Here is a 15,857-nt window from a genome sequence, read left to right as displayed (position 1 = left end):
ATCTCCAGAGATGTTGCTTGTCCCGCTGAGTTACTCCAGCACTTTGTGTCTACCTTCGATTTAAACCAGCATCGGCAATTCTTTCCTACACGACCCAGGTCCCATCCTGACTCCAGGTGCTGTCTGTACGAAGTTTGTATGCTCTACCCATGACCTGGGTGGGTTTTCTCTGGGAGCTCCGGTTTCCTCCCACACTCCAAAGGCATACAGGTTTGGAGATTAATTGGCTTTGTATAATTGTAAATTGGTCCTAGTGTGTGCAGATAGAGCTAATATGCGGGGACCGCTGGTCGGCGTAGACTTGGTGTGCGGTTTGCACTGTTAAAAAAAAAAAAAAGCAGTGGCAGTGAGGGGGAAATCAGGTGATTGGACCTGGCTCTCTGGAGGTGACTCTACCAACTGAGCCATTGTGCTTGCCCAAGCTGCCTCTCATCTCCAGAGAACCAGGTTCAATCCTGACCATGGGTGGCCTGTGCGGTTTGCACATTCTCCCTGTAACTGGGTTTCCCTCGTGAGCTCCCACATCCCAAAGACGTGCAGGGTGGCGAATTATTTGTCTGCTATAACTTGCCCCTAGTGTGTAGGTGAGCAGTTTAAAACTTTGGGGAGTTGATAGGAATGTAGGGTGAATAACAAAAATGGGTTAGTGTAAATGTGTGTTCAAAAAGGAACTGCAGATGCTGGAATATCGAAGGTACACAAAATTGCTGGGGAAACTCAGCGGGTGCAGCAGCATCTATGGAGCGAAGTTCCTTCGCTCCATAGATGCTGCTGCACCCGCTGAGTTTCCCCAGCAATTTTGTGTACCTAGTGTAAATGTGTGTTTGATAGTTGAGTGGAAGGGCTTGTTTCTGTGCTGTGATCTATTAGTAGGGATGGCTACTGGAGGCAAGATTAAAATAGTATGTCTGAGGGGTGGATTGGGGCGAGAGTAAGTCGAGGAATCAGTCTCTGAACTGTGCTGTGTTCGTAGGTGGGATTGTCTGAAACTACAGCATAGTCTATTCCTTGGCCACCAACTGTGGAAGGCTGCACAAGTTTACTTTGGCATTGGCCTCTGGCTGCTGAGATGGTTTTGCACGCCAGCAGCTGATGCAGTGAGTGTGATGTGGAGAAATCTTTTAAACTACAAGCTTGTCAGTTCAGGGAGTCCCACTAATCCACTGGAGGGGGGGGCAATGCCACTGGAGACATGACCAGACATCCTCACCACCCAGTGTGTCAATAGGAAACACCAAGACCTCATCAATCATCCATTTGCTATTCATGGGATGTTGTTAGCAGCCCCACAACAATCCAACACTGGTGACCCCCTGATTTCAAGGCAATGCTCAAATTTATCTTTCATTTGACGGGCCTTTGGAGAGGAACTGACTTTGCAAAAGCTCATACAAGAGCCAGCTTGCACATATGAAGGAAATACACCTTCCCAAGCTGCTTGAACGTAGGAGTCAGAAAACTGGGAGTACAGGTGTGCGGTTCCCTAAAGGTGGTGAGTCAGGTGGACAGGGTGGTGAAGAAGGCGTTTGGCAAGCTTGCCTTCATTGGGAAGAGTACAAGTCGGGGCATCATCATGCAGCTGTACAGGTCATTGGTATGTGACCTCATTTGGAGTACCGTGTGCAGTTCTGGTCACCCAGCCCCAGGAAGGATGTTACTAAGTTGAAAAAGGCGCAGAAGAGATTCACCAGGATATTCCCTGGGTTTGCAGGCTTGAATTATACAGAGAGGTTGGAGAAAGCCTTTGTCAGGAGACTGAGATTGGCTTTTCCTATAACCGGGGATTTAAAAATTAGAGCTCATAGGTTTAAGGAGAAGTAGGGAGAAAATTAAGAGGGACCTCAGGAGCAACTTTTGGAGGGTTTAGTGGACTATGGGCCAAATGCAGGCGAACATAAGTTGACACAGTCAAGCTGGGATGAAGGGCCTGTTTCCCCGTACAACTCTATGCATTAGAGTACGAGTATTACAGAGAGCTGATAGGTATCTAATTTAGCCTGACAGAGACCCGATAAGATAAATCAAAGAATGACTTAAGGAATGCTTGAAAGGCGAGGAGGGAAATAGGGAGAGGCGGAGGTTTAATGAGGGAATTGTGGAGCTGCTGATGGTAATCCAAGGAATGAGGCTTAGTTTGGCGGATGTATTCCTGTAAGACAAACCACAAATAAAAATTTTACTGAGTACACCGATATGGAGTGATGGCAACCAACTTGAGATGTGATTAAGTGTGCGATCGAGCAGAATACTGTAGTCTTACTGTTCTCCAGCTAATGTTTACCCAGAAGTTGGCAGAACCTTTCGTGCATTCTTCAGCTATTTTCAAAGAACCCACTAAAGAAGCACTGTCCAGTCTTTCTCTTTTTTTTGGGGGGGGGGGGGGGGGGGGGGGGGGGGGAAATAGTTTAATTTACTATTCGGTTTCAATATGAACGGCAGAAATCCGTGAGGTACCTCTGAGATTTGGGCAATTGCCTAACAAAGCACTCTCCTCGAATTTCAGATTATTTTTGCTGATGAATGCACAGAAGCTGAAGGTCGCCACTGGCACATGAAACACTTCTGCTGCTTTGAGTGTGATGCCGTGCTGGGGGGACAGAGGTACATTATGAAGGACGGCCGCCCATTCTGCTGCAGCTGCTTCGAGAGTCTGTACGCGGAATATTGCGAGGCCTGCGGCAACCATATCGGTAATCACTGCACACTTGAAACCGCATGCAAATGTTTTCACCAACTGTCTCGATGTATTTATTTATTTATTTATTTTTAATTTTTATTAGAAGTAGGTACAATAATATGGTACCCTAGATACCTAGTATATATTGACGTTACAATTCATGTACAGCTTCTTATTATTTTTATTTTAACTATAAAAAGGAGACAGAAAAAGAATAGGAAAGAAATAGAGAAGTTTGCGATATCAGAAAGTGAGGAAAGGAAAATTGGAAAATAAAGAAAATGAAGAGAAAAGAAGCAGAGGTAGAAAGCAGAAGAATAAAGGAGAGATAGCTATTTGTTATTCTTGACCACCATTCACCCAGTCCTGAAACGGATCGTTTCTACGTTTGTGTTGCACCATATGCTTCTAAGAAGTCGACATTAAAGCATGGAATAATCTCCACCCAACTATAATTACCTAACCAGATGCAACTAAATTTAAAGTAGCTCTTTCTTCCCAATAACCCTTTCTGGCTTAAGCCCTCCCTTCACCACCTCCAGTTTAAATTCCATTTGGAATATTTTGGAGGACCAAGAAACCAAGAATCAAGAACCAAGACAAATGGCGACCAAATCCTTAGGAATTGGTCTACTTTGTCTGTTAGGAGGAATCGCAAGATGTAGAGTTTCCAACATGTTTGAAATCCACATTTTAAGCGTTTGTCTCGATGTATATTCACACATTAATATTAGGCCGAATGTTGACCCAACTTTTTCAATAGCTGACAACAACCTTAAGTGAAGATATATTGCAGACATTAATTTTGGAAAGGTGAAACCATGTTTAATTTTGATCATTTTAGTTCAAGTGGTTGTTAACAGACAAAAGGAAATGCTGTAGGGACGTTTGCCCTCTGCAAGTTGGTGGAGAGGTTCCTATTGTGCCCCAACCCAGTTCACCAGGCGCAGTGTACGTGAGCACGAGCTGCCGATACAAAGGTGGGCACGAAGTATCTGCCTCAGCAGTCCCATTGCTGCAAAATCCCAGCCCATTGTCCTGGAAGTCCAGAGGGGAATCCTAAAGTAAGCCGGAACTCCTGGACCCGGAGATGGGTGCTGATGGATATTTGCTCACCAGTAACCCCTGGAATTTGTTGTGGTCTATTAGTAGCTGCCAAGAAAACGAGGAGGGTTTTAAACAAGAAGCTAAAGCACTGACTCTAAAGTGCAGCAGAGCTGGAGTGTGGTGGTGAGCTTCTGTGTAGTCCTCTAATCCCCAATGAAACATCCAGACATCCAGCATGGAGACAGGCCTTTAGGCCCAATGCATCCATGCTGTGTTTTTATGAGCTGGTCCCATTTGTCTGTATTTGGCCCATATCCCTCTCAGTCTTTCCTATCCATGTCTAGATTCTTCACACATCATCATTGACCCACCTCTACCTACTTCCTCTGGCAGCTTGTTCTATATACGCACAACCCTCAGTGTGGAAAATGTTGCCTCTCAGAACCCGTTAAAATCCTTCTCTTCTCACCTTAAAGCTATGCCCCCTGGTTTAAGATTTCCCTATCTCGGGGGGGGGGGACCGACTTCATTTTAACAATGCCCCTCATAATTTTATATACACCTTAAGTTCATCCCTCAGCCTCCTAAGCTTTAGGGGAAGGAGGTCTCAGCCGATCATGCCTCTGTTCATAATTCAAGCCATCCTGACGAATGCTTTGTGCACCTTTCCAGCTTAATGACATCCTTAAAAGCAATTTAGACAGGTAAATGAATAAAAAAAGGTTTAGAGGAATTTCAGCAAATGGAACCAGCTTAGATGGGTCGCCTTGGTTGGCATTGATGAGTGGGGGGGGGGTGCCATGCTGTATGATTCTATGGGTGAATCGCTGTAGTGACTGGATTGATGGGACAGGAATTGAGGAGCAAACTAATCCACAGCACATGAGATTATCGGCCCCAACAACCTGCTGTGTATATACCATTGCTCAGTGCCTCGGGCCAGGAGCACTCTTTGTTGCCTTTGATAATGGTGTCGGCACGGTGGCGCAGCGGTAGAGTTGCTGTCTGACAGCTCCAGAGACATGGGTTCAATCCTGACTATGGGAGCTGTCTGTACGGAGTTTGAATATTCTCCCCTTGACGTACATGTGTTTTCTCCGGGATCTCCGGATACCTCCCACACTCCAAAGACGTATAGGGTTTGTAGGTTAATTGGTTTGGTATGAATGTAAATTGTCCATAGTGTGTGTAGATAGCGTGAATGTGCGGGAATCACTGGTTGGTGCGGACTTGTTAAGCCGAAGGGCCTGTTTCTGCGCTGTATCTCTAAACTAAACTGATGCACGTTTGTCTTAACTGCAGGTGTAGACCACGCACAAATGACGTACGATGGGCGACACTGGCATGCTGTCGATAAATGCTTTTGCTGCGCCCAGTGCCGGACTCCACTGCTGGGCTGCCCCTTCCTGCCGAAGCAAGGACAGATTTTCTGCTCCAAGGCCTGCAGCCTGGGTGAGGACGTGCACGCCTCCGACTCGTCTGACTCTGCCTTCCAGTCTGCGCGCTCCAGAGAGTCGCGGAGGAGTGTGCGCGTGGGGAAGAGCAGCAAGTCGGCAGACCAGTGCAGGCAGTCGCTGCTCCTCTCCCCCAACGTCAACTACAAGTGCCCCGATTTCTCTGGCAAGGACAACGATCCCCTATCGCAGCAAATGGACGCCCTCAGCCTGACGAGGGGAGACTCCAGGCTCGGCGGTGAGCACTTCTGGAAAGGCCGGGTGGAGGCAGAGGGGGCGGAGGAGCAGGAGGAGTGGGCCGAGCACGAGGACTACCTGACCCAGCTGCTGCTGAAGTTCGGGGATCGAGGACTCTTTCAGCATCCCGATGAGGAGGGCAAGCAGTGCGAGCCCTGGTCCTCACACAGTGAAGCCAAGGGCAAGCTGGAGTTGGAGCTGGGCAGCCGTGAGGCCCAGGGCTTGGGCAGCAACAAGTATGAATCCCACTTGTTCTGGGCTCAGTCCCAGGACAATCTGGGAGATTCCGCCTACGGAAGCCATCCAGGTCCCGCCAGCAGCAGGAAGATTCAGGACCTCGAGACAGAACACGGTGCCGTGGGCTACAAACACGGCCAGAGCCCCTGGTACGATGACTCCTTGGAATGCCTGACCGGTGGGATGAAGGCAGCCGAACAAGGTGTGCGTGATTCTGTGGATTCTCTGGCCCTGTCCAACATCACAGGTATTGTAGGCCCAATACAATCCTCCAGGGTATCGGTGGGTTATCAGTTTGAAATGTGAACAGTCATCCTTCGGAGAGATTATTTTAAAAATAGCCGGAAATTGTGGTCAGTGAAAATAGAAAGAAATAGTTGGAAAGTCGTCATTCCCTTCCAGTGTAAACATTTGACGGCGTTACCACACTCAGACATCTCCATTCCCCTGCTGACAGTGAATTGAAATTAAGGCTGGGACAATGCAATGTTGGTAAGACTCACTCAAAGGTACACGGCATCTTTAATACAATGAAGCAAGGTGCTTTGCTGAATAAAGTCAGGTGGAAGATTATGGTAGATCTTAAATCATGGTGGATCTAGGAGTGCAGATGCATGGTTCCATGAAGATCGAGTCGCAGGTAGATAAGGTGGTCAAAAAGGCTTTTGGCACATTGGCTTTCATCAGTCAGAGTATTGAGTATAGAAGTTGGGAGGTCATGCTGCAGTTGTATAAGGCATTGGTAAGACTGCATTTGGAGTATTGTGTTCAGTTCTGGGCACGTTTTTGGAAAGATATAGTCAAGCTTGAAAGGGTTCGGAGAAGAATTACGAGGATCTTGCCAGGACAAGAGGGTCTGAGGTATAGGGAGTGGTTGAGTAGGCTGGGTCTCTATTTTTTGTAGCGCAGGAGGATGAGGGGTGTCATCTTATAGAGGTGTACAAAGTCATGAGAGGAATAGATCAGGTGGTTGCACAGAATCTCTTGCCCAGAGTAGGGGAATCGAGAACCAGAGGACACGGGTTCAAGGTGATGGGGAAAAGATTTAATAGGATTCTGAGTGGTAACTTTTTCACACAAAGAGTAGTGGGTGTATGGAACTAGCTGCCAGAGGAGGTAGTTGAGACTGGGACTATCCCAACGCTTAAGAAACAGACAGGTACATGGATAGGACATGTTTGGAGGGATATGGACCAAGCGCGGGCAGATGGGACTAGTGTAGCTGGGACATGTTGGCTGGTGTGTGCAAGTTGGGCCGAAGGACCTGTTACCACAGTGTAACACTAGCAGAAGCATAACAGAGAGGTGGGGAGGTTGAGGGAAGGAATCTCAGCTGTTTAAGGCCTGGACAACTAACAGTACAGCTATTATTCCTTTGGCAAGAAGTCATAAGATCACAAGGAATAGGAGTAGAATTAGGCCATTCGGCCCCAAATCTACTCCACCTTTCAATCATGGCTGATCTATCTCTCCCTCTTAACCCCATTCTCCTGCCTTCTCCCCATAGACTGACACCTCTTTCTAATCAAGAATCTATCTATCTGCCTTAAAAATGTCCATTGACTTGGCCTCCACAGCCTTGTGGTGGAGAAGAGTGCAGAACTGGAGAATTTCAGAAGCCCATGGGCTGTACAGGGATGAGAGGGTGGCATATTTGCAAAGTGAGGTCTTGTAGGATGAGGAAGTTCGAGACTACTCACTCCAGCCACACCACAAAGCGGTGATTTACTGCTGCATTGTCTTGTACCATTTGTGAGCCACAAAGTATTCTTTCATCGGGGCATTGGGTACTTTGCGTTAAACACATTCACCGTCACTGTACAAACTGGGTTTGATCTGTACAACCTGAGCAATGAGAGGCAGTGTTGGGGTTTGAATGGATGGGTGACGCACTGTAGATGGTTCTTTGCAGAGGCCTGAAGGTACTATCATTCTCAGGCTAACTAATGATTTAAAAATAAAATTAATGATGCCTATATTTTACTAGTGTTGGGAGGAGATCTGGGTGATATTAAATGATCTGAGTGCCAGTGTTTGTCTGTGCAGGAGCCTCAGTAGATGGAGACAGCCAGCAAAGATCACCAGTGTTCACCCTGCAGGACTTCCAAGAAATGGAGAGCTGTGAGAAAATGAGTAACATGGGCACGATGAACTCGTCGATGCCCCGTGGCAGCACAGAGTCCCTCAAGAGCCTGACATCGGACCTTTGCCAGGTGGTGACGCCGGAGGTGACACAAAAACCCCTCTACACCCCGATGCTGAGACGATCAAAGTCGCAGATGAGACCGCAGCAAGTCAAGTTTTCAGATGACGTCATCGACAACAGCAACTACGAGGAGGTGGAGATCCGGCAAGCGCCGATGAGCGAACGAACGCGGCGCCGGGCATTCAACGCCGACGGGCGCAGTAACCGGCACCACCATCGCTGGCGACGGAGCAGGAAATCCCGGTCGGACAATGCTCTCCATCTGGCCGCGGATAGGAGATGTCCGAGAGAGAGACTTCATCTCCACTCTCCCGAAGACTGTGACAAGGTAAATCAGCCCAAGGTCTCCCGCGATAGGCAAGCCTATCTTCAAAACCAAGACATGTACGGCCAGTACAGTCGCCACCCAGACTACGCATTAAACCAGGCAGTGGACAAGTTTCTTGGCCTGTACGGCGACGATGACGAGTCCTGGTGCTCAACATGCTCCTCTTCGTCCTCTGATTCGGAAGAAGAAGGTTATTTCCTTGGTCAACCCATCCCACAGCCCAGAGCCCAAAGGTACCAGCTTTACACCGATGACCTTGCAGCAACACCGTCAGTGATGCCAGCTTCCACTACAGGACCACAGACCACGAGAGCCAAAAAGAAAAAGGGACATAAAGGGAAGAATTGTATCATTTCATAGGGCAAAGTTGGTGATAACTAAACTTGCACAGAGAGCGTTTCTGGAATCTGAATACAGATATGACTAAACCACCTGGTTGAGGCAACCTGTCAATGAATGTGGAATTACAGGAAGCCCAGGCTTAGAACTATTGGCATTGGGAATGCTGCACCACCTTGCAATCCAGAGTGAACATGTGCAAAGAAATGGTGTGCACTCTACCGTCCAGGACAACACTTCATGCTGGATCTATGCTTTGTGAAAGCTTTGGACATTTAAACAAAATGTTTTTTCACTTTTGTTACTTTTTAATGATTTAAATGTGCTTCATATTATTATGGTATTAAATGTTCACTTACATTGAAGTATTTGTGTAGCGAAAGGGGTGAAGAAAGGCAAGCTGTGGTACAGCGGAATGAACTGTTGTCTTTGCCCCTCCTCCCCTCAATCCCACTCTAGAGGCATTGGAGGGGCTGAGACCTGCAATTTCATTTAAAAATGTTGGTATTTATAATGTAGCATTTAACAACTAAAGTTAATCATAATTTAACAGTGCAAATAATGTATATATTGTAAAGTTCAGATTATGAAACTGATATTTTTATATATCGTTGAATTGCAAAAAAAAACCCCATTTACGTTTGGTTGTATGAAATAGATGTAATGAAGTGATTGCAACATTAGGTCCATCCTTTCAATGACCCTCCTGTTAAACAGTGGCTCACCATTTTGTTCGTGAGGATGTATTGAGTTTAATACTTCTACATACAGCTTCTCCCATTTTTTTTAGTTCAATTACTTAGTGTGCACTAGTGTCAACTATTCCCAATTCCAGAAGTGTGCCCGAGATATTTGCTACGTTACCAGAGCTTATTGTGACTCAGATAGTGTAAAGAAGTATCAAAAGTGCTGTATAAATGTAAAGACTGGAACATGTGGTTGAATGAAATAAAAAAATATAAAATAATGCAATTTGTTTCGCTAAAATGCATTACTTTCAATGAAACAAATAGTGGTGAAATTGTATATGTTTTTTTGTGATTTTTTAAAAATAGCTACAGTGGAAATGCAAAAATCTGAGAAAATAAAGCTTTTTATTAATTTAAGTTATTTTTATTGGGTGTAAAAGACAGGAAGCTGCAATTGTACCAACGTTACAAAGAGCAGTTGTACTCGATCCTGGCCATTAGGCTTGCAGAGTGGATGACAATGCGTTAGAATAATTTTATTTAACTTTCTGGAATTGCATCTTTAAAATAACGAAGGATGGTGGATTCATCTCTTCTGCCCCCTTGCTGTTGCTCTTCCCAATGGTAAAGATCTGAATTAACCACTGTATTATTTTGAGAACAGGACAATAGAGCATCTCACTACTTCAATGGCCATTTGGTCAGCCTGTCAGAAGTGCGAAGACTTTCACATTCATCAACCTGAGTGAAGAATCAATTTGCTGCCACCCGCACTCTGAGGTAGTATTTGTTCTATACAAAGTATGGATTACAGCTTTTGCTCGTCTCTGCTGCTGAAATAGTGCTGCAATTGAGACTGAAGGCGATGCATGTACCTAAATCGTCTCTACCCCCACCCGACATCGCTCCCCCTGTTGGGACATCTTCTTCATCATCCTAATCAGTCCTTGCCTTTTCAAACGCATGTAGATCCTGTCTCAGAATCCTCTCTGGTAACTTCACCACCACTGATATTATCTCGCTGCCCTGTAGTCCACTTGTTTATTCTTACAGATCTTCTTAAATAAATAGGCAACCCATGGTTAAGAAGGTTGTAAATATCTCTGCCAGAGCCCCATCAATTTCCAAAAATGTCCCACGGGTCACGCCCTGGAGGTTTATCTACTTTGTATGCTTTAAGACATTCAGCTCCCCCTCTTCTGTAATGGGGATATGTTTCACTATATACTATTCTCTTCCCTGAATTCCCTAGCTTCCATGTCCTCTATTCCCCTCCCGATTTCCCTTTTAAGTGTAGTCCAAGCTCTCCTACTGTTTGATCCAAGCTGTCTATATCTGAAATATGGTTTTTGTTTTGAGCAGAGTCACAATATACCTTGTCATGCTGTGTTCCCTACTTCTGCCAGCTTTGCCCTTCACTCTCGTCGGGACATGCTGGCTGTGAACTCTTCTGACCTCACTTTTAAAAGCCTTCCACTTGTTGAATCGGGCAAGTAGGAGGCTTTTCAACACGAGATGGTGAACCTGCAGGAATTAACAAGTTCCTGTTAAAGTGAAGGACAAGGCTGGCAGGATTAGGGGATGTTACCTGAAAACAGCCCCTCCCAGTCAACCTTTACAAGTTCGTCTCTAATGACATCAAAATTAGCCATGCTCCAATTTAGGTGTTAGGCTTGTGGACCAATCATATCCTTTTTCCATAACTAGTTTAAAATTAATAGCATTATAGGCAGCACAGTGGTGCAGCTGGTAGAGCTGCTGCCTCACAGCACCAGATCCAGATTCAAACCTCTCTCTGATGCTGTCTTTGTGGAGTTTGCACACTCTCCCAGTGACCGCGTTGGTTTCCTCCTACATCCCATAGATGTGCCAGTTTGTAGATTCATTGGCCTCTGTAAATTGTGTCTAGTGAGGTGATGCAAAAGTGGGATAATGTAATAACAGCATGAATGGGTGACCGATGGTCGTGTGGAGTCATGAAGCCGAAGGGCCTGTTTTCATGCTGTATCTCATAACTAAACTAAATTATACTCACTTTGGGACCTAAAGTGCTCCACAAGTACACTCCAGTAACTTGCCCAGTTTCATTTTCCAATAGGAGGTCCAGTGATGCCCTCTCTCTAGTAGGGCCACCTACATATTGCTTGAGAAAAACGTTCTGGACACATTACATTCCATCGCAACCAAACCCTGAGCACTATGGCAGACCCAGTCTGTATTAGGAAAGTTAAAATAACCAAACATTACATCCCTATTACAGCTATTTGTGGCCATATTCATTCTTCCAATTCATGCTGATGGTTGTAAGCCCATCAAGATGACCACTCTTTATTCTTTCTGAGTTCCACCTATATAGCCTCATGGGCCAATCTTCTTTTATAATTAGTTGTGGAAAATTGTAATCTGGAAAGAATCAGAGATTACTGGAAAGATCAGTGGCTTCATGAAAAGGAAATTGTGTCCAGTGAATTTATTAGAGTTTTTTGACGACATCTCGGCCAGAGTGGATAGAGGGGAATCTGCTGGTGTGTTGCACTTGGACTTCTAGATAGCATTCAGCAAGGTGCCTCGGAAAGATAGGAGTCAGGTGTTGAAGGTAACATATTTGCATTGATAAAGGGTTGGCTAATGGGCAGGGAGTAGGAGGTGGGGATAAGGGAATCAAATTTCAGATTGGCAACCAGTGGGGTATTACAGGGAACAGTGTTTGTGGCCACAGCCGTTTACAACGTATATTAATGGTGCAAATGTAAGGGACACTCATAGGTTAGGCGAGTGTAAGAAAAGTTGGCAAATTGGGTAAAATGGCGGTAAATGTAAACTTAATCACTTTGGTAGGATGGGCTAAATTATATTTTTAAATGGAGATAAACTGCAGAAAGCAGCGGCACAAGGTGAATTGGGGTCTTTGTACACAAAACACAGAAAGCTTGCACATCCATACAATGTTTCATGTGGAAGGTTAATGAAATGTTGGGCCTGATTTCAAAGTAGGGATATCCTTTACTTCAGCTCCATAAGACACATATGACCCCCATCAATGAGAGCTTTTCTGGTCCCCCTACTTAAGAAAGATAATTTCATTGGAGGTGGTTGGGAAAGGGTTCACAAGGATGGTTTCAGATTCATACATATTCAGTTCTGTGGAAAGGTTAAACAGGCCCAAGAGCAAGAAGCAGATTTACTGGACAATTAAACATTCACCAGGGCTGGACAGGGTAAATGCTGAGAGATATTTCCTCACCTGGGTCAGTCCAGAGCCAGGGCTGAGAGCAATGGGTACATGTAAAGACTGAGATGAGGAAGAATTTCTTCTGTTCAAGGGTTGAGTTCTTGGAACTCCCTCACTGTGCAGTAAACTATAGGGACTGACTCCTCCCAGATATTTAAGGCTGTGATCAATTTCTAATCAATAATGGAATCAAGGTATATGGGGAAAGTTAGGAAGACTGACTTGAGGAATGTCGTTTGAGCCATGAACCTATTGAACAGTGGGTCAGCCTGCTTCTTGTGGTCCTGTGGGCTTTCTATTGTGCAGGTGTGCTTAGATATATCCAGGAAATGGAATAATTTCACCTTCATGGTCCACTCATTTCTGTTCACATTCATTGGGAAACTTGGTGTTAATTCAGATTCAGATTCAGATTCAACTTTAATTGTCATTGTCAGTGTACAGTACAGAGACAACAAAATGCAGTTAGCATCTCCCTGGAAGAGCGACATAGAATATGATTTCAATAAATAAATCTATTTACATGCATACAGTCATAGTGTTTTTCCTGTGGGAGGAGTGTCCGGGGGGGGGGGGGGGGGGGGTGATTGGCAGTTACCGAGGTACAGTGTTGAGTAGAGTGACAGCCGCCGGGAAGAAGCTGTTCCTGGACCTGCTGGTCCGGCAACTGAGAGACCTGTAGCGCCTCCCGGATGGTAGGAGGGTAAACAGTCCATGGTTGGGTGAGAGCAGTCCTTGACGATGCTGAGCGCCCTCCGCAGACAACGCTTGCTTTGGACAGACTAAATGGAGGGGAGCGAGGAACCGGTGATGCGTTGGGCAATTTTCACCACCCTCTGTAGTGCTTTCCGGTCGGAGACAGAGCAGTTGCCATACCATACTGTGATGCAGTTGGTAAGGATGCTCTCGATGGTGCAGCGGTAGAAGTTCACCAGGATCTGAGGAGACAGATGGACCTTCTTCAGTCTCCTCAGGAAGAAGAGACACTGGTGAGCCTTCTTGACCAGAGTTGAGGTATTGTGGGTCCAAGAGAGGTCATCGGAGATGTTGACCCCCAGGAACCTGAAGCTGGAAACACGTTCCACCTCCGTCCCATTAATGTGGATGGGGGTGTGCGTGCCGCCCCTAGACTTCCTGAAGTCAACAATGAGCTCCTTGGTCTTCTTGGAGTTAAGGGCCAGGTTGTTGTCAGCGCACCATGCTGCTAGGAGCTGGACTTCCTCCCTATAGGCCGACTCATCGTTGTTGCTGATGAGGCCAATCACCGTTGTATCATCTGCATACTTGATGATGGTGTTAGTACCATGTACAGGTGTGCAGTCGTAGGTGAAGAGGGAGTAGAGGAGGGTTCTCAGCACACAGCCCTGTGGAACGCCGGTGTTCAGGGTGAGGGTTGAAGAGGTGTGCTTGTCTAACCTAACAGACTGGGGTCTGTTGGTTAGAAAGTCCAGTATCCAGTTGCAGAGGGAGGGGTCGATGCCCAGGTCACCGAGTTTGGTGATCAGTTTAGAGGGTATAATGGTGTTGAATACTGAGCTGTAATCGATGAACAGCATTCTTAGGTGTCTCTGTTGTCGAGGGCGGAGTGAAGTGCCGTTGAGATGGCATCCTCCGTACTCCTGTTCTTGCGGTAGGCAAACTGATAGGGATCCAATGTGGGGGGTAGGCAGCCTTTGAGGTGTGCCAGGACCAGCCTCTCGAAGCACTTGGTGATGATGGGAGTAAGTGCAACTGGGCGGAAGTCGTTGAGGCTTGCCGCAGTGGAGTGTTTTGGCACCGGCACGATGGAGGTGGTTTTAAGGCACGTGGGGACAACTGCTTGGGCAAGTGACAGGTTGAAGATGTCAGTCCAGACGTCTGTCAGCTGCGCAGCACAGGCCCTGAGGACGCGCCCGGGGATGCCGTTAGGGCCAGCAGCCTTACGTGCATTAGTCCTACTCAGTGCCACGTACACGTCGTAGGGGGTGAGTGTGAGGGGTTGGTGATCAGCAGGGAGCACAGCCTTGATGGCTGTCTCTAGATTGTCCCTGTCAAAGCGGCCATAGAAGTGGTTAAGCTCCTCAAGGAAGGAGGCGTTGCTGGATATGGGGTGGTGTTGGTGGGTCTATAGTCCGTGATGGCCTGGATGCCTTGCCACATGCGTCGGGGGTCGTATAATACCATATACGGCCATCCATTTGGTCTGATCTAACCATCTGAGCCAGTAAAGGTCCATTCATCATTATCCAAACCCACCAAGGATTTTAAACAGGAAACTGAAGTCAAACTTTTGAAACCCAACTCAAAGGATTGCAGAACTACCCTTTATTTCAGCTATAAACAGAATCTTAAACAAACTTGCATTTTTATGTGTGAAGGAAATTGCTGCAATCCTTTGAACACAGGCTTGTGGAATTGGAATAAGATCACACATGTGCATTATAAGGATATAAAATCACACCCATAGGTATAGAGCAGTAAAGGCTGAAACCCAAGGACAAAGTTTAAGTTCAGTGGACAGAATAGGTAGGAGCACAGCAGGGAGTGAGGAAGGACTGACTGTTGGATTTAATTGCACATTTTAATGCTAGAAACCTGGCATTCAAGGCAGATGAACACAGCCAGGTTTCCATAATGGCTACCATGTCCCAGTCGCTTGTACAAGCGACTGGGACGTGGTAGCCATTATGGGAACCTGGCTAATAGAGGAACAGAACCGGCAGCTTAATGTATCAAGTTACAGGTGATATATGAGAGATAGAGGTGGGGGTAAAAGTGGAGGGGGTGTTGCTTTATCAATTAAGGAGATTGTTACGGCAGTAGTCTGAGATGATATTACTGACTACTTGTATATATAAAATTATGAGGCATAGAGTCGACAGTCAGAACCTTTTTCCTCTAGTGATGGAAATGTCCAGCACTAGAGGACATAGCTATAAAGGTGAGAGGGGGAATGTTTAAACATAGAAAAATAGGTGCAGGAGTAGGCCATTCGGCCCTTTGAGCCAGCACTGCCATTCAATATGATCATCTAAAATCTGTACCCCATTCCTACTTTTTTCCCCCATATCCCTTGATTCCTTTAGCCCTCAGAACTAAATCTAACTCTCTTGAAAACATCCAGTGAATTGGCCTCCACTGCCTTCTGTGGCAGAGAATTCCACAGATTCACAACTCTCTGGGTGAAAAAGTGTTTCCTCATCTCCTCAATGGCCTACCCCTTATTCTTAAACTGTGACCCCTGGTTCAGGACTCCTCCAACATTGGCAACATTTTTCCTGCATCTAGCCTGTCCAATTCTTTAAGAGTTTTATATGTTTCTATAAGATCCCCTCTTATCCATCTTATTTCCAGTGAATACAAGCCCAATCAACCCATTCTTTCATCATAAGTCAGTCCCACCATCCTGGGAATTAACCTGGTGCACTCCCT

General features: G+C 46.0%; 1 protein-coding gene across 2 annotated transcripts in view; it reads left to right on the top strand.

Moving 5' to 3' along the window:
- prickle1 (prickle planar cell polarity protein 1) overlaps positions 1 to 9,492 on the top strand; it is a 107,723-nt gene extending 98,231 nt beyond the window's left edge. For both annotated transcript variants that reach the window (XM_033037841.1, XM_033037840.1), the window contains exons 6-8: positions 2,504 to 2,690; positions 5,027 to 5,899; positions 7,699 to 9,492. In XM_033037841.1, coding sequence (XP_032893732.1) covers positions 2,504 to 2,690; positions 5,027 to 5,899; positions 7,699 to 8,546 — 1,908 coding nt within the window. In that variant the 3' untranslated portion in view covers positions 8,547 to 9,492. The remainder of the gene's footprint in view (positions 1 to 2,503; positions 2,691 to 5,026; positions 5,900 to 7,698) is intronic.
- Positions 9,493 to 15,857: the final 6,365 nt, after the last annotated feature.

Source organism: Amblyraja radiata, chromosome 19 (assembly GCF_010909765.2).
Source record: "Amblyraja radiata isolate CabotCenter1 chromosome 19, sAmbRad1.1.pri, whole genome shotgun sequence".
NCBI classification, from domain to species: Eukaryota; Metazoa; Chordata; class Chondrichthyes; order Rajiformes; family Rajidae; genus Amblyraja; species Amblyraja radiata.
This window is presented reverse-complemented; position numbering and strand designations above follow the sequence as displayed.